The 18,821-nt window shown below is 43.5% G+C and overlaps 1 protein-coding gene across 8 annotated transcripts in view; it reads left to right on the top strand.

Moving 5' to 3' along the window:
* DTNBP1 (dystrobrevin binding protein 1) overlaps positions 1–18,821 on the top strand; it is a 150,000-nt gene that overhangs the window by 124,653 nt on the left and 6,526 nt on the right. For all 8 annotated transcript variants that reach the window (XM_011967928.1, XM_011967931.1, XM_011967930.1 and 5 more), the window contains one exon: positions 14,838–14,993. In XM_011967928.1, coding sequence (XP_011823318.1) covers positions 14,838–14,993 — 156 coding nt within the window. The remainder of the gene's footprint in view (positions 1–14,837; positions 14,994–18,821) is intronic.

The following is an 18,821-nucleotide window of genomic DNA, read 5'->3' as shown; positions in this document are numbered from 1 at the left end:
TGAGATGAAGTCTCGCTCTATTGCCCAGGCTGGAGTGCAATGGCGTGGTCTCGGCTCACTGCAACCTCCGCCTCCTGGGTTCAAGCGATTCTCCTGTCTCAGCCTCCCGAGCAGCTGGGATTATAGGTGCCCGCCGCCACCCTTGGCTAATTTTTGTATTTTTAGTAGAGACAGGGTTTCACCATGTTGGCTAGGCTGGTCTTGAACTGCTGACCTCGTGATCCACCTGCCTCAGCCTCCCAAAGTGCTGGGATCACAGGTATGAGCCACCGTGCCCGGCCTCGAGTTCCCTTTAAAAAGAAGAAAATCAGCTTTGTTTTTCTGATTGTAATGCTCAAATTAGAGACCCTCAGATCTTTGGAGTTAAACAGAATTGTAGGTGATATGATTTGCAACTGCATTTTATTTTCAGTCTGGCTTGTGAGAGAACAACTGAAGCTTGTGTATTTCTCCATTCTGGTAGTGAGGGGTTACTGCCAAAATTAGTCCACATTTGTCAAGTGGTTGCTTATTCTTGAATGAATAAGATAGAAAAATAATACATTTTTAATAATTAATGAAAACTTAAATTTTACATCTGAAGGATTTTTCTCTCATGATTAAAACAAATAACAAAACCCAGACCATAGATTTTAATATTATGTTGAATCACTATTCAACAGGTTTTTGTTTGTTTTTTAAATTAACATTGCCTCGTTTAGATGTGCTGATATATTAACTGCCTTTTTTTTCCCTCTATGTCAACCTTTCTTTATATGAGTTTAGTTTTTAGATATTTCTCAAGATTCTTTTGTAAGATCGCAGTCAATTTAAATCACTATTACCGTAGAAATGAGAATTGTCTTACTGAGAAAATTCCATCAACATAATTTATATACTGAAATCAAAATGTTGGAAACAAGGGGATGCTTTTGGTTTTGTGTTCTTAAGAGTTTTCTGTTGGCAAAAAAATGTCCTTCCTTCCTTCCTTCCAAATGTTGTTATAAATGGGAAGAACTGTGTGTGTGTGTGCGCGTGTGTGTGTGTGTGTGTAAGCTTAGAGATTAAGAATAGCAAATGCTGACCTGAATCCTGGGTGTGATCTATTTTAACACATAGATTGTGTTGAACAGCCGTGAATCCATAGCAGGTAGAACTTTTTAAAACTTTTTTAATGTGTGATTATTTATGTTGAATAACAAACATACCAGGTTATCAAGGTTGGGAAGTTTTTGGTTAATTCAAACCTTTTATCTGTTGATATTTACCAGTCCTTCAAACATGACCAATTTTCAAAGCAGTTAGAATATACTATAAAATGTTTTAATAATTCAGAAATGTCTTAAAATCTTTGAATACCTTAGGTTATCATTGTGATTAGCTTTGTTATATTGATGGAGTCTGAGAGTTTTGATTCATAGAAATTTATGGTTAACATTGATTTTGCATCTCTGCAGCATTTGTTGCCATATTCTCTTTCTCACATCTCACTTTGCTTGTATGTATTTTTTCTTCTCTAAAATTTTTATTTGCCAGAGTTTTGTCTGTTAGCTTTGAATACAAATATAGTTTTATATTGTTTATGGGAAAATTAAATGCAGATGGCTTGAAAACTTCTGTATGTTGTCTCTGAAAATGGAGAGGATGAGAACCCACTCTTGGTTATATCTGGAGTTCAGGACAAAGCACAGATCTGGTCACAGGGGATATTGCCTCCTGCTGTGTGGAAGCCACCAAGCACAGGGACTGGTAATGGATTCCATAGAACACACAGAGATGCTAAGGAGGGAAGCCTGCCTTAAGGGGCTTACCCGTTATTGTCACCCATAAGGTTGACAACAGGCAATTCTTGTCTGTGATGATGCATTTTGGTTGCTGCTGGAGCTTTTCCGTTTTGGATAATTTCACAGATATTTTCAAGAGTTAAGGAGATAACATTTCTGTCATTTCGATGGATTGTACCAGCTGCTTCATCTGTGTTTCCCTTTGTATAAATATTTATACAAAGTCAAAATGTAAATGAAGTAATTCAGTGATTGCACAGATGTAGTTCATCTAGAGCAGTGGTTCTCAAGCAGCATCAGCATTACCTGGGGTTTGGTTAGAAATGCAATCTTCGGCCCAAGTGGATTACTGAATCGGATTCTGGGCATGGGGTCCAGGAATCTCTGTTCACCAGTACTGGAGATGATTTTGATGCTGCCAAATGTGGAGAACCACTGGTTTTCTGTCTCTACAACCCTTTTGAATGGACTCTTTAATAAATAATTTTCACTCACAGACGCTGGCAGTTGGTTTATACTACTTTTTCTAAAGTCTTTTATGCAGCATTTTAGAAAAGCCTTTGATTTTGAAAAGATTCCTGTAGTGATCTAAACTTCTTCCATTTTTCCCCTCAAATTGTTAATAAGGAGGTCAATTCCATAGTTAACATTCAGGAACATGTCAGATGTGGCTTAAAAATTCTAGAAATTGGGCTTTTGTCTAAATATCCATAACACAAAGCTTCTAGACTGAAGTTCTTTTTGGTCTTACCAAAAAAAAAAAAAAAAAGAAAAAAGAAAAATCAACACTCTTGCTATTTCATCCGGCATTTTAACATACTGTTTCTGTAAAAAGCATCTTTGTCAACACATCACTGAATAGCATTTTCAAATGGCGTTGAACCATTCCTTCGAACTGTGACTCATCCGTGTAGGTATTTATCGATTTTCTACAGGAAGCAGCAGTCTTGGTGCTACCTGTACTCATTGCAGAGGCCACCACACCCTACCCTTAACCTCCTAGCCTGAGCCTATGAATTTGAACAAGGGTAGTAATTTATGATTAAGTGCATTTCTCACTGATCCATTTATCTTAAGCTTTCTGGTTCTTAACACTCTTCAATCAATTAATTGGCCAGGAAAATGAATATAAAAATACCTTCAGGATTTTGTTAATAATTAAATCTTATTTTCTTGAAATGCCATTGTCTAACTCAAAAGGTCTTAAATTCCTTAATGCTAATCTGATATTCATATAATATTACTAAAAACAAACTAGGCTTTGGGATCACCGTTTCCTGCTCCAATCAGAAGTAAATAAAAATAGGTTCTTAGCTTTTAAGAACTGGAAGTGGGGTCAGGCGCGGTGGCTCACGCCAGCACTTTGAGAGGTCGAGACAGGCGGATCACAAGGTCAGGAGTTTGAGACCAGCCTGACCAATATGGTGAAACCCCGTCTGTACTAAAAATACAAAAAGTAGTCAGGCGTGGTGGTACGCGCCTGTAATCCCAGCTACTCAGGAGTCTGAGGCAGGAGAACTGCTTGAACCCTGGAGACGGAGGTTGCAGCGAGCCAAAATCGCGCCATTGCACTCCAGCCTGGGCCACAGGGCAAGACTCCGACCCCCCCAAAAAAAAAAAAAAATGGAGGTGACCTTCTGATCCATGTCAGCCAGCTCCACCCTCCTGCCGATGGGAAATCGGAGGCCGCCAGGGTGTGTGGTGAGAGGTGAGTGGTGTGCTGAGACCCGCCCGGCAGTCAGACCCTGGTCTGCTAAACTGCCTTGCCCCTCCCTTAAAAGCTATGGTACTGTGGAGCGTTCTGTCTTAACTATTTCTGGCAAGCCTCATGCACATCTTGTTCCTGCAGTGTTCATTTTGCTAATACTCTAGATAGTGGTCATTTCCTTCAGGTAATTGATAGGAATTTGAAAAGTGTTCCAGAATACTAGAATAGTGTTTCCTGCAGCATGGTTTTAGGAAACAGCACTTCCAGTAGCTGTTCCTAAGGACCTAATTTTGTGACCAGCTCAGTAGTTGCCATGAGTTCTTTGTTGTGTAAAAGTTATTTATTCCGACTGTCGGCAAAAAAACTGCCATTATTCCAAACTACCGTGTTTTAGGTAAGGATCACCTTTTCTTAGTTGAATGTAAAAGATAAAAGTATAGTACTTGATTAATGTGTGTAAGGGGTGTGCGTGTGTCTCTGTTGGAGCAAGGGTGAAGAAAAGCTCTGTAAAGTCGTTTAACTTCCTTTGAAAACGTGTGTTAACTTTAGCACACACAGAACTGTTTTTCCAAATGCCAATTCTGAGGAATAACGTTCTGTAATACTTTAGAATACTCACAGAAATAATGTATGGTATAAAATAATTTTGTCTGTTTTGAAAACTAATTATTGATGAAGGCTGGATGTAAAACTTTTTAAAACTATAGGAACACAGGGCACAGAAGTTGATACTTTAAAAATTCATGTATAAAGAAAACCAGTGCCAGGAAAATACTTTTACAGGTGTTTTTTTAAATCCAGCCTGAGAAAATTTGTATTGATTTGTTAAAGTAGGGGGCAGGAGATTGGGAGACTTTAAAAATTGTTGTGTATACCTTATTTGAAAACTGAGGTAAGAAAACATGTAACTGTTAAATGGTAACAGTACAGGAAAAGTGGTTTTTAAAACTACAAGGAAATCTTGTGTATTTTGTCATTGCCTAGCAAGTCCTCAGTTTCTGAACAAAATTTTTCTAAAATATATTTTACTAAGCTCAGGGAACTGAAGTACCTTTGGAAACAGCAATTATTGAAAATATTTAAAAGGAAGCTGAAACTTGTTTCTGACAGACATCCACATTCTGGAGAAAATTGAGAGAGAAAAGGAAACAGTCTGTACAGATTATGTATCCCTTATCTGAAATACTCAGGACTAGAAGTGTTTCAGGTTTTGGATTTTTTCCGATTTTGGAATATTTGCAATATGCACTTACTGGTTGAGCATGGCTAAAACAAAAAACTGAAATCCTAGATGCTCCCATGAGCATTTCCTGTTAGAATCAGGTATGTGCTCAAAAAGCTTCAGATTTCAGCGCAGGGATATTCAACCTGTGTTATAATTAGTAGGTCCCAGCAAATGCTGGCAAAGATGCAGAGAAACTAGCTGGCTCACCCAGTGATGATGGGGATGTAAAATGGAATAGCTACTCTGGAAAAGAGTTTGGCAGTTCCTTTCAAAACCGAAAAATGAACTTACCATATGACCCAGCAGTTGCACTCTTGGGCATTTTGCGAGAGAAATGACTTATTTTCATGTAGGAACTCATACACACATGTTCATGACAGCTTTATTCATAATAGCCAGAAGTTGGAAACAGCCATTCCGTGGGTGAATGGTTACACAAACTGTGGTACATCCATACCATGAAATTCTGCTCAGTAATAAAAGGGAACAGATTATTATGTGCTGTAGCTTGGAGAAACCCCAAGGCAGTTATGCTGAGTGAAAAAAGCAAGTCTCGGAAGGATATATAGTGCATGATTCCACTTACATAACATATGAATTAACATAATTATAGATTTGGAGTCCAGCTGAGTGTTTGGGGAGGCACGGCATGGTTATAAAAGGTGTTGGAAGTAAATGCTTGGTGCTGCCAAATGACAATGGCACTGAGGCAAAAGTTTTCTCAGCAAGGCAATTTACTTCTATAGAAGAGTGCGTCTTGTGGATGGAACAATGGCGAGAGCATACCAGACAAGGAAGGGGAAGGGGTCTTATTCCTAATGCCGCTAGCTCCTACTGCTGTGTCTTTCCCCTATTGGCTAGGGTTGGATTGCACAGTCTAGGCTAATTCCGATTGGCTGTTTTAAAGAGAGCAAGTATATGAGCCAGAGTGGCAGGGTGAGTAATTTTGGTGGAAGGGACAGTTACAGAACAGGTGACTAAGGATGCCTAAGGACAGAACAGGTGACAGAGGCTAGGAGGGGGTTGTTTACTGAAACTAGGGGCAAGGAGAGTAAAGAACGAGGAAGTTAAACTTTAAAATGGAGAACAAAGAACAGGGAAGCTGAACATACTGACATATTGGTTCTTTGAAGAAGAACTCAGAACTTATTGTACTTAACAATTTTTCTCCCTCTTGAATTTTAAAGGAAGTTAACAGGCTAAACTTTGAAGAGGAATTTACCGTATCCTACAAAGGGAACCTGAGGGAGTCTTGTGGTGGTACTACGTTGATGTGGTGCTTACACAAGGCTATGCATGGAGCTGTATGCACATCTGCATGCACACACAGTGCACGTGTGACTGGTGAAATCTGAATAAGCTTTGTGGATTGTACCCATGTCAATTATTGGGTTTTGACCTTATACCAGAATTATGTAAGATGTTAGCATGGAGGGACATTCAGGATGTACATTTCTAGATAACATCCTGTGAACCTGTAATTATTTCAAAGTAAAAAGCTTTAAAAATTGAGTATTGCAATTTCATATAGTCATCCTAATGGGGGGAGAATCCCGTATACACCAAAATGTGCTGGTTGTACAGTCATGTATTTATGGGGACTACAAAGGGACTTTCACCCTATTATTTGTGGAATCAATAATTTTTTATGGCCCCAAATTTTCCTCAATGTACATAGTTCATGCATCAAAAATACCCTATTAAATAAATGCAGATAGACCAGGCACAGTATCTCATGCCTGTAATCCCAGCACTTTGGGAGACTGAGGTGGGCAGATCACCTGAGGTCAGGACTTCAAGACCAGCCTGGCCAACATGGTGAAACCCTGTCTCCACTAGAAATACAAAAATGAGCCAGGTGCGATTGTGCACATTTGTAATCTCAGCTACTCAGGAGGCTGAGACACAAGAATCGCTTAAACCCAGGAGGTGGAGGTTGCATTGAGCCAAGATCATGCCATTGCACTCCAGCCTGGGCAATACAGTGAGACTCTGTCTCAAAAGAAAAAAATGCAAATAATTAGAAGCATAAAAAAAGTTGGCCAGGCGCGATGGCTCGCACCTGTAATCCTAGCATTTTGGGAGGCTGAGGTGGGCAGATCAAAAGGTCAGGAGATAAAGACCATCCTGTCAAACATGGTGAAACCCTGTCTCTACTAAAAATACAAAAATTAGCTGAGTGTGGTGGCATGTGCTTGTAATCCCAGCTACTCAGGAGGCTGAGGCATAAGAATGGCTTGAACCAGGGAGGTGGAGATTGCAGTGAGCCGAGATTGCACTCCAGCCTGGTGACAGAGTGAGACTCCATCTAAAAAAAAAACAACAAAACAAAACAAACCATAGGCCCCAATTTTTTAAATCTGTCACATTGACAGAATTTAATGTCTTCTAGTGGTTATGTAATTTGATAGACTGTTGGCAATTGTTTTTATCAAAAAACAGCTTGAAGAGATGTTTCATTTGTATTCAGAAAATTGTTTAGAGATTTACAGAGATTTCACAGTTCTCTCTTGATCATGTCACATGTATTTTAATATTACAAAACTCATATTCCCTAACTCAATATAAAAACACCTGAATTGTAAATATTGAAGTTGGTTTTTAAAATTTCTTGTTGGTCTTATTTATCTTCAATGAACAATGCTCTTAATCTTTAGTATAGAGATTACTAGAATTTTTCTCAGTTCATATTTAGTAAGTGTTACTGTTTCTCTTTTAACATTTTGAACTCTTAACAGAGAGGCTTATCCTAGTTTTCTGTACATGACTCCCAGAGGTTTGGGAGCCTTTTTCGGTCATTAACACCTCACTGTATTTTATTACCTATCTTGGTTAAAAGGCTTAGTTGTAGAATATGTTGGATTTGTTCCTGAAATGAACTTGGTTTTTTTTTTTTTTTTCCATATATCTTGTGCCGCCCTTATGCCCCATTAAAACGTATAATTGAGAATTGATTATTCCATCTTCAGTGGTAATGGAATTTTTTGTTGTTTTGAGTAATTATCCATTTGAAATTGATAGTGGTAGCTAAAGTGGAAGTTGCAGTCAGATAAAACTTGAGCAATGTTCAGGAGTTGAAATAAAAAGACATAGGCCTGAGTTGATAATGGAGTTAAATGATTACTCCCGACTCGACGTAGAAAAACTACTGCATCTTGTTTTGATTTTTTTTTCTTTTAATCTGAAGTCCATTTGTTGAAGTTCTTTACATCTTTGTATTTGTCTGGCTTTCCCCAGTATAATAAATGGCACCTTAATGTGAGCAAGGGGTCATTTTTCCTTGTAGAAAATGTTCTGTAATTTAGATTTTTCAGTCCTCATTATAAAATTCAGATGCTGTTAAACCTACATTTGAAATTTTTCCTTCAAATATCCTCGCATCATTTCACTTCTGCCATCTTTGGTTGTTTTCTTGATGCAGGCCCAATTGATGATTTTACACACAGCACAATTAAGAACATCCTCATTCAGTCACGTCGCTGAGGGTAAATCTCTCTTAGCTGCTGGGCAGCAAAGTTATTTTTAAATGCCCGCTTTGTGCTTTTTCATAGTCATCCTGAATAGGGGCTGGTGTGGTGCAACTGTGCTCGGTCCTTGGTGAAGCTGGCTTAGTGCTCAGCCCCGAGATACAAAAAGGGCTCTGAAATGAAGCAGGGAGCTGACGGGGACAGCTGGACATGTTTCAGATACCTAGTGAGGAACATGTTTTAAAACCTAAAACAGTGATTTTTTTCTCCTATTTTTTTTATAAGTCATTTTAAGGCCGGGTGCAGTGGCTCACATCTGTAATCCCAGCACTTTGGGAGGCCGAGGCGGGTGGATCATGACGTCAGGAGATCGAGGCCATCCTGGCTAACATGGTGAAACCCCGTCTGTACTAAAAATACAAAAAAATTAGCCAGAAGTGGTGGCGTGCACCTATAGTCCTGGCTACTGGGGAGGCTGAGGCAGGAGAATGGCATGAACCCGAGAGACAGAGCTTGCAGTGAGCCGAGATTGCGCCACTGCACTCCAGCCTGGGTGACAGAGCAAGACTCCATCTGAAAAAAAAAAAAAAAAAAAAAAAGTCATTTTAAGTTGTCTAACCTAACCCCTCCTCCCTTGTGAAGGTTGAGACATGATTGGATTTCATTCTGGTATAGAAAAAACCGAAGGGCCAATAATTCAGCAACATGAGTATCAAACTTTTAAAGCAGAAATAGTCTTGAGAAAAATGTTTTTATATTATATATCTATAGAAAATCTTAATTCAGTTAAAACAAGATATGCTTTAATTAAAACTCCTTTGATGATTTCTGCATTGATCTTTGGTTTTGAGCTGCCTATTCTGGAATTACTTTTTAAAAGAAGATTAGCTGAACTTTGAAGTACTTAAAGCATACTTAATGTATTTTAGGGTTGACTTACTCTAATGCACTTGGCAGTCATGAAGCATTTGAACAGATATGTTGACAACTGAAGTGAAACAAGTGAAAAGACATCCTCTTCAGTTCAGTTTTTTTTCTTACGAGTACACTCTAAATTCCTTGCAGATTTATTAAGAGTACTGAAAGGTAACTAATTCTTAAGCATCCGAGCGGGGCCCAGAGCAAGTGATTTTCAGTGCATAGTGAATCCTGGTTCTTGGTAATATTTCCTGTTGCTCCCTCTTCAAGAGGCTGTTGTTTAAATAACGCTGGAATTAGCATTAGATGTCAGCTGTTGGCCAGTACTGTGTGCTTGATTCGTATTTGCTACCTCATTTAATCCTGCCAACAACCTTATGAAGTAGGTGTTTTTACCGCACCTGTATGGAGGAGGAAGTTGCGACTCAGGTGAAATCAGTTATGTGGAAAAAGAGCCTGAGACCAGGATTAGCTGCAGGTCCTTTGGGAGGCGATTCCAAGATGCAGGAGCGAGGGACAGGGAGAGTGAGACAGCGACGAGAAGAAGCTAAAAACAGGAAGCTGCTAAAGCCATTGAGGATGTGCCATCGTACCAGGATCTCTGAGAAGCGTTGAGAACGCTTCCTAGGATCATCCACCCAAAGGATGTTAGACCAGGGTCCTGAGATACTGACCTCCGTCACCTATTGGTTGAGAGCTGCCTTAATTCCACAGAACTTCTGGGCTGTGCTGGCTGGGTTTCCTGAGATTCAGAGAATACTCTGACCAGAAAAACACAGCCACACAGGCGTGGCTGTGAGGTGGGACCCTCTGTGCATTCCAGTGAATGCACACAACGCTGGTTCCCATAGCTGCAGCTGAATGCAGAGGTAGAGCAGAGGGCTGTGCCAAGAGGCGCTAGGAGTGTAGGACCCGAGTTGGGCCCAACCTGAAACCTGTGAGCAGAAGCTCTTCCCGCTGTGGCAGACCGTCTCCACATAAACACATGTGAGACGAGGCTAGCGGGAAATGGAGAGAAGGCACCCAGTAATGGCAACAGTATGAGCAGAATGCACAGAGGAAATATACATGTGACTACATGCTAATTAGGAAAATTACTTTTCCTATGTTGCTTTGGTTAGCATTAGTTTGTGTTTCTTGCATGTATGTAGATCAGAATATAAGAAGAAAGCCCACAGTATTCTAAGTATTAGACACTATACCTGATTTGAGATGATAAACTCCATCCCTGGGTTTTAAGATCTGCCATGCATACCAGCTTGCTGGACTCCGGAGTTGAGAATGTGGTGCTGGGAATGTGGGGGTGGGCGGGACTAAGGCAGATAACGGACCTCATTCACCATTGTCCATTGTAAGAGCTGCTGTGTTTGTTTTGTTAATCTTGATAACACCCCCAAGATGTTGACACTCCCAAGAGCTGAACCAGAGGGAACAATGCCTTGGGTGAAATGGTTTGTTACAGTGTATCCCAGGACACAGGGTAGCTGAAACATTCTGCAGATGTTTTCTGGAATAACAGCACCCAAACTCAGCAGAGCAGGGGTCTGCCACAGACACAGGGGAGGAGTTAGGAAATATTTACGTAAGGGAAGGCACTCAGATTGTCCTTTTTCGATTTTACAGTCAACCAGATTTGATCAGGGACCTGAATTCATACAGACAGCCTGTTTGGAGTAATCCCATATTGCTGTGTAATAGATAACCACAAACATAGTTTAAAACGAAACAAATTTATCAGCTTCCAGTTTGTAGGGCAGAAGTCTAGGCAAGGTGTGACTGGGTTGTCTGCCCAGTGTTCCATGAGGTTGAGCTGCGTTTTTTTCTGGAGGCACTGGAGAAGAATCTATGTGAGGGCCCTTCAGGTCGCTGCCAGAGTTCAGGCTCCTGGTGATTGTAGTGTGGAGGCCCCTTTTCTTTCACCTGCTGTTAGCCCAGAGCTGCTCTTATCAGCCCTTGACCTCTTGATCCATCTGCTTTGACCTCCCAAAGTGCTGGGATTACAGGCGTGAGCACCGTGCCGGGCCTAACCCAGAAGTCTTAAGTCCAAAGTCTCATCTGACACAAGGCAAGTCTCTTTGACCTAGGAGCACATAAAGTCAAAAGCAAGTTAGTTACTTACAAGATACAATGAGAGTACAGGCATTGGATAAATGTTCCCATTTCAAATGGGAGAAATTGGCCAAAACAAAGGGTGTACAGGCCCAAGCAAGTCTGAAATCCAGCAGGGCAGTCATTAAATCTTAAAGCTCCAAAATAATCTCCTTTTACTTCGTGTCTTACATCCAGGTCATACAGAGGCAAGGGGTGGCTCCCACGGCCTTGGGCAAGCTCTTTCACAGGTTGGCATTGAGTGCCTGCATCTTTTTCAGGTGCATGGTGCAAGCTGTCAGTGGATCTACCATTCTGGGCTCTGGAGGGCAGTGGCCCTCTTCTCACAGCTCCACTAGGCAGTGCCCCAGTGGGGACTCTGTGTGGGGGCACCAACCCTATATTTACTGTTTGCACTGCCCTAATAGAGATCTCCATGAGGGCTCTGTCCCTGCAGCAGACCTCTGCCTGGACATCCAGGCATTTTCATACATCCTGTGAGATCTAGGCCAAGGTTTCCAAACCTCAATTCTTGACTTCCGTGCACCCACAAGCCTAACACCATGTGGAAGCCGCCAAAGCTTGCGGCTTGCACCCCCTGAAGTAATAGCCCGAGCTGTACCTTGGCCCCTTGTAGCCACAGCTATAGTTAAGAGTGGCTGGAATGCAGGGTGCCGTGTCCCAAGGCTGCACAGAGCAGCTGGGCCCTGGGCTTGGCCCACAAAACAATTTTTCTTCCTAGGTCTCTGGGCCTGTGATGGGAGGGGCTGCTGCCAAAATCTCTGACATGCCCTGGAGACATTTTCCCCATTGTCTTGGCACTTAACATTCAACTCCTCATTATTTATGCAAATTTTTGCAGCTGGCTTGAATTTCTCCCCAGAAAATGGGTTATTCTTTTCTAGTGTATCATCAGGCTACAGAATTTCCAAATTTTTATGGTGTGCTTCTCTTGTAAACATAAGCTCCAATCTCAAACCATCTCCTTGTGAACGCATAAAATTGAATGCTTTCACAATAATCCAGGTCATGTCTTGAATGCTTTGCTGCTTAGAAATTTCTTCCACCAGATAGCCTTAATTATCTCTCTCAAGTTCAAAGTTCCACAGATCTCTAGGGGAGGGGCAAAATGCTACCAGTCTCTTTGCTAAAGCATAGCATGAGTGAGCTTTACTCCAGTTCCCAATAAGTTCCTCGTCTCCATCTGAGACCACCTCAGTCTGGACTTCATTGTTCACATCACTATCAGCATTTTGGTTGAAACCATTCAACAAATTTCTAGGAGGTTCCAAACCTTCCCACATCTTCCTGTCTTTTTCTGAGCCCTCCAGACTGTTCCAACCTCTGCCCATTACCCAGTTCCAAAGTCCCTTCCACGTTTTCAAGTATCTTTATATCAATACCCCACTCTCTCCAGTACCAATTTACTGCATTAGTCACTGTTCACACTGCTATAAAGAAATACCTGAGGCCGGGTGCAGTGGTTCACACCTGTAATTCCAGCACTTTGGGAGGCCGAGGCAGGCAGATCACTTGAGGTAGGAGTTTGAGACCAGCCTGACCAACATTGCAAAACCCTGTCTCTACTAAAAATACAAAAAATTAGCTGGGCATAGTGGCGCGCACCTGTAATCCCAGCTACTTGGGAGGTCGAGGCATAGTAATTGCTTGAAGCCAGGAGGCAGAGGTTGCAGTGAACTGAGATCGTACCACTGTGCTCCAGCCTGGGGAAGAAAGTGAGACTCCGTCTCCAAAAAACAAAACAAAACAAAACAACAACAAACCCTGAGACTGGGTAATTTATAAACAAAGGAGGTTTAATAAGCCCACAGTTCTGCATGGCTGGGAGGCCTCAGGAAACTTACAATCATGGTGGAAGGGGAAGCAGGCTGCTTCACAAGGCGGAGAGTATGAGCATGTGAAGGAGGAACTGTCAGATCCTTATACAACATCAGATCTAGTGAGAACTACTCACTATCACGACAACAGCATAGGGGAGGGAGACTGTCCCCATGACCCAATGACTTCCCTCCCCTGACATGTGAGGATTACAATTTGATATGAGATTTGGGCGGGGACACAGAGCTAAACGATATCACATGCCTTGAGGAAAGGTTAAACCACTGGAAAGTGTTTATAGCTGGGAGATTTGGGGTTCTTGCTTGAATGACCAGGTGAAAGTTGATTATGTTAGTGTTCTTGCCTTCTATATTACTGACTCAGGCCTACCTTGAAGGGTCACTGGTCACTTAAGTTATAAAATTATTTCACATCCTTTTATATGTTTCATGTCAATATTGGGTTAATATTTCTATCGCAAATTTTCAGATGAGAAGGTTAACTGATTAGGTTGTGTGGCCAGTAAACACTAAAAAGCCAAGACTAAACACTTTGTAATGTACCATGATGGCTACATATTTACTTTTTTTTCCCAACTTTTTTTTTTTTTTTTGGGATGGAGTCTCGCTCTGTCGCCTAGGGTGGAGTGCAGTGGCGCCATCTCGGCCCACTACAACCTCTGCCTCCTGGGTTCAAGTGATTGTCCTGCCTCAGCCTCCCGAGTAGCTGGGAATATAGGCGCCTGCCACCATGCCCGGCTAATTTTTGTATTTTTAGTAGAGATGGGGTTTCACCATATTGGCCAGGCTGGTCTTGAACTCCTGACCTCAGGTGATCCGCCTGCCTCGGCCTCCCAAAGTGCTGGGATTACAGGCGTGAGCCACCACGCCCGGCCCTGTTCCCAACTTTTTACTGTGGTAAAATACACATAAAATTTATCATTTTGTGTATACATATAATTTGTAAGTGTCCAGTTGAGTGGTATTAAATATATTCATGCTGTACATCCATCACCACCATCCATCTCCAGATCTCTTTCATCTTGTAAAATGGAAAGTCTATACCCGTTAACCACTAAGCCCCCACGCCCTCTGCCCCGCCCTGAGAGCACCACTCTTCTTGTCTCCATGAACCTGACTGCGCTAGGCACCTCATATGAGTGGAACCGTACAGCATTTGCCTGTTTGTAACTGGCTTATTCCACTTAGCGTATGTGCTCAAGGTTCATCCATGTTATAGCATGTGTCGGAATTTCTTTTTAAGGGTGAATAGTATTCCACTGTTACATACTTTTAACAAACATGCCTTGAGAACTTACTGTGTGCCAGGCACTGAGCTGAGCGACAGCATGTTGAAATGAGTCATATATGGTCACAGTCGTGCAGGGACTCCAAGTCCTTAGTAATTGCACTGCAATTTGTAAGTCAGCTGCAGAAGTTTAAACACAGGGATGTGGAAACATCTAGATGGAGCAGCAGACTCCACTGGAGTTAGCAGAAGGACAACCTGAGAAGCTAATCTTGGAAGGTGAACAGCTGTTTGTGACTGACGAATGGGCGATGCGGGGGGAGGGGGGAAGGTTGTTCCAGCAAAGGGAACAGCACATGCAAAGGTGTGGCACTAAGGGCCTGACTGCCCAGGTAGAGGGGAGCAGTGCAGCAGATTGGAGGGGCAAGGAGGCCAGCTGTACAGACGGCCGGGGCACCAGCCCAGGTCTGTCAATGCAGCATGACTCCATCCACTTGGAGGGGGGATGTGAGCAGCTGTTTATACCCATTTCCTCTCTCGGTCCCTTTTCAAACCCTAACCCCAGTTATTCTGTTTCTCAGCTGAACTAGATGCAGAGCACGCCCAGAAGGTCCTGGAAATGGAGCACACCCAGCAAATGAAGCTGAAGGAGCGGCAGAAGTTTTTTGAGGAAGCCTTCCAGCAGGACATGGAGCAGTACCTGTCCACCGGCTACCTGCAGATCGCGGAGCGGCGAGGCGAGTTGGGGCCGGGGCTGCTGGAGCAGGGACTCACTGGCTGTGCGGGGTGGCGATGGGCTCCTCTCCCGGAGCAGGACATGGGGCAGAGTCCTCAGAAGTCCCGTTCTGTTATTAGACTCCAGCAACCAAAATGTGTGCATCGGGCCACCTATCTCTTGCCCTGATTTTGCCTCTTCTATCAGTCTAGGCTTTAGTTGAAGATATTTTTTTTAATACCGCTAAAGATTACAGATACAGCCAGGCGTGGTGGCTCACGCCTGTGATCCCAGCACTTTGGCAGGCCAAGGCAGGCAGATCACCCGAGGTCAGAAGTTTGAGACCAGCCTGGCCATCGTGGTAAAATCCCATCTCTACTAAAATACCAAAAGTGGCCAGGCGTGGTGGCGCATGTCTGTAATCCCAGCTACTCAGGAGGCTGAAGCACGGGAATCGCTGGAACCCGGGAGGCAGAGGTTTCCGTGAGCCGAGATCGCGCCATCGCTCTCCAGCCTGGGTGGCAGAGTGAGACTGTCTCAAAAAAACAAAGATTACAAACACAAATTAGGCTTCTAGAAATTACCAAAATGGACAAAAGGAAAATTGCCCTTAATTCTCCAGGACAGAATAATCCCTGTTACTGCTTTTCATGCGTTCTTTCTAGTCTCTGTCGAGTCTGCTTATTTAATTGCGATCTGACTGGACCGTACACATATATGGCTTTGTCTCTAACTTTTCTTCATGTTATATAGGACTCTTTCCCCCTGTTGTTAAAAATACTTTGAGAGGTTGTGTGTCAAAGGCTGCATCTTTTTGTCATGATGTATCCTAATATATTCCACCAGTTTTCCTAGCTGAACATTTAAAATCTTTCCCTCGGTAAATAGTGCTGTAAAGAACAAGCCGATTAGACGTCCAGACACCGAACTCCTTCCCAGCTTTTCCTTTGGAAGAACCCAGTGACTCAGAGGTGCAGCAGGGGTGAGCAGGGCAGTGGCGCCGGGCAGTTCACATTTTCCCACCAGCCTGCGCCACACAGGCAGGACCAGACCCCGGGCAGCGGGGAGACCCGTCCAAACCTTCCCCTGTTTTCCTGCCCTCCCATTCTCCTGAATTTCTCATCACCTCCTGGACACCTCCCTCACCTCTCAAATCTCAGCCTTCATCCTCTCCCCAGGCTTGCCTGGCCCAGGCCTTTGTTCTCTCTATCCCGCCCCCAACCACATCCTCCAGGAGTGTTTCTTCCTTGTCATCCAGTTCTATGTCCCCTCCAAGGAGAAGTTAAAGAAATCCAAGAATGAAGCCAGGCACGGTGGCGCATGCCTGTAATCTCAGCACTTTGGGAGACCAAGGTGGGTGGATCATAAGGTCAAGAGATGGAGACCAGCCTGGCCAACATGATGAAACCTCGTCTCTACTAAAAATGCAAAAATTAGCCAGGCGTGGTGACACGCGCTTGTAATCCCAGCTACTCAAGAGGCTAAGGCAGGAGAATCGCTTGAACCCGGGAGGCAGAGGTTGCAGTGAGCTGAGATCGCGCCACTGCACTCCAGCCTGGCGACAGCGAGACTCCATCTCAAAAAATAAATAAATAAATAAAAAGAAATCCAAGAATGAGGAAAGAAAATAATGTTGAGAAAAACAGATGAACAGCAGTAGCTGAAGACCTCATAGTGTGCTGGTGAACGCAGTCAGCTGTGAGGAAGATGCTTGTTTACCTTCCAACGCACAGGGTGGGTTTGAAGCTTAACAAGTTCTCTAGAGTCAGCCTTTGCCGTTCTTGTAACCCGTGACCCTGCCTTTGTCCTCCGTGCGTTCCTCCGAGTGGACGTACAGGATTCTCTTAGCTCCGTGTTGGCTGCGAGTTGGAGAGAGTGGCTTTCCATGGCTCCTTTGGGAGGAAGCAGAGGTTTGCTCCAGGGATTTTTATCCCGTTATGGGTAGAAGCAGAGAAGGACACTGTTTTAGCCCCGCTGCCATAACGAAACCATGTGGACTGGGTGGCTTGAACAGTCGACATTTCTTTTCCCTCAGTTCTGAAGGCCTCAGATCCAACATCAGGGTGCCGGTGTGATCGGTGTCTGATGAGGGCTGTCTTCCTGGCTCATAGGCGGCCCCCTTCTCCCTATGTGTGCACGTGGCCAACAGCAGGGTGGAGCCCTCTGCTGTCTCTTGGTATTAGGGCTAATCTCAACCACAGGAGCCATGTCCACCTGACCTCGTCTAACCTAATCACCTCCCAGCGGTCCCAACTCCAGGTATCCTCATCTTGGGGGTTAGGGCTTCAACATACAAATTTTAGGAGGACACATTCAATCCATACAGATACACCCTGGCCGACCCGCAAATTTGAACATAATGACACATCGCAGCAATGTCATCGAAGAGATGCACTGATGGACAGCCACAGAAACTCTAATTGGTGAACAACTTAACTCTATCTTCCTTCAGTTTAGCACTTGCTGGTGAGCCCAGAGGAAGCACAGAGAAATGAAAGTACCTCTCAGGAAGCTCCCATTATAGGGAGAGCCACGGACACACGGCTGATGATGATGTAGTAGGTGCGCGGCCAGCTTGGAAGGAGCAGCTTCTGTTGATGACCAGCCCCTGGTGACAGGGACAGGCACGCACTGCACCTCCTCCACAGCTAGCAAGGCACCGGGCTGGCAGAGGGAACCGTCTAGCAGCTACCTGCAGCAAATACCTGCAAGGAAATACGAAGTGGTTAAATTTTCGTGGTTTTGAGTATCTCAAAGATTAAGTTTCAAGAAAATGTTGGGCTCATGTTTTTAAGGTAAAAATCAGGCACATCTTGTCAATATATGGTTTTGAAAGCTTTGAAGAAGAAAATTGGAGGCTCTGGGCTTTTTAGCTTTCTCTTCAGCTAGAGCTGAGGGACAGCCACACACGGGAATCGGACATCCCATTGCACGGCTGTGCAGAGCCGGCTCAGACTTCCCAGCCTGACGAGCCACAGCGCCTTTCTTAGGGAGGAAGCTTCATCTCCACGGATTAGTATTAATTTAGGAGAATCAATCAAAAATTTAAAAACTCTGCAGCAAACATGGTGTTTTGGACTCATTCCACTAAATCAGAAATAGCAGTTGGAATTTCCCTTTCAGAAGCATCGTTTCTTAATTAAGACAAGGCCATGGCAAGTTTTATCCAGAGAATCATCAGAGGAAGGGGTGAAGGCACTTCTGTGCCACTTGGATGGTGCTGAGGCCGGATGGCCCCCCAAGCACAGAGGCTGTCAGGCTTGAGGACTGAAGGCGGTGCCGGGAGGGCTGAGCAGCAGAGGGGGTCTGGGTGCCACCACAGGCCCCGCAGAGCTCTCCGTGCCATTAGGACATCATTAGGTGTTTTGTAAGACCCTAGCCCAGGTTTGATCTTCTGCCTGACATGACTGCCATTTTCTTAGAAAAGCATTTTTATTGCTTTCATTTTATTGCTGAATGTCAGGGTATCCTGCAGTTACTTATTAATAAATCACCTCGGAGATGTCCTGGTCTGTGCCTGGGTTTTCTGGCTCTGTATTCCCATAGATTTCAGGCTCTTGTGTCTCTGAACCAGTAGTTCAGCAAAATGGCATCCTATGCAGCCAGGGGTGCGCCTGCTTCCAGAAGGACTGACTCCGCTCTGGGATGCTCCAGAGTGGACCCAGTGCGCTGGGAGGAGAACGAGGTTTGGGGCTAGTGATAACATTACAATAAAGTTAGAAAAGATAGAATTGACAGGCAAAAGTGCACCTAAGTGCTGTGATTTTGAGAATCATCCATACTGATACATTCACCTCTAATTTGATTTCTATTCTTAAATAGTTATTTCCATTGAATAAATGTAATTTGT

This window comes from Mandrillus leucophaeus, unplaced genomic scaffold (assembly GCF_000951045.1).
Source record: "Mandrillus leucophaeus isolate KB7577 unplaced genomic scaffold, Mleu.le_1.0 Scaffold82, whole genome shotgun sequence".
Lineage (NCBI taxonomy): Eukaryota > Metazoa > Chordata > Mammalia > Primates > Cercopithecidae > Mandrillus > Mandrillus leucophaeus.
Note: the sequence above shows the minus strand (reverse complement) of the source record. Positions and strands in the feature narration are given on the sequence as shown.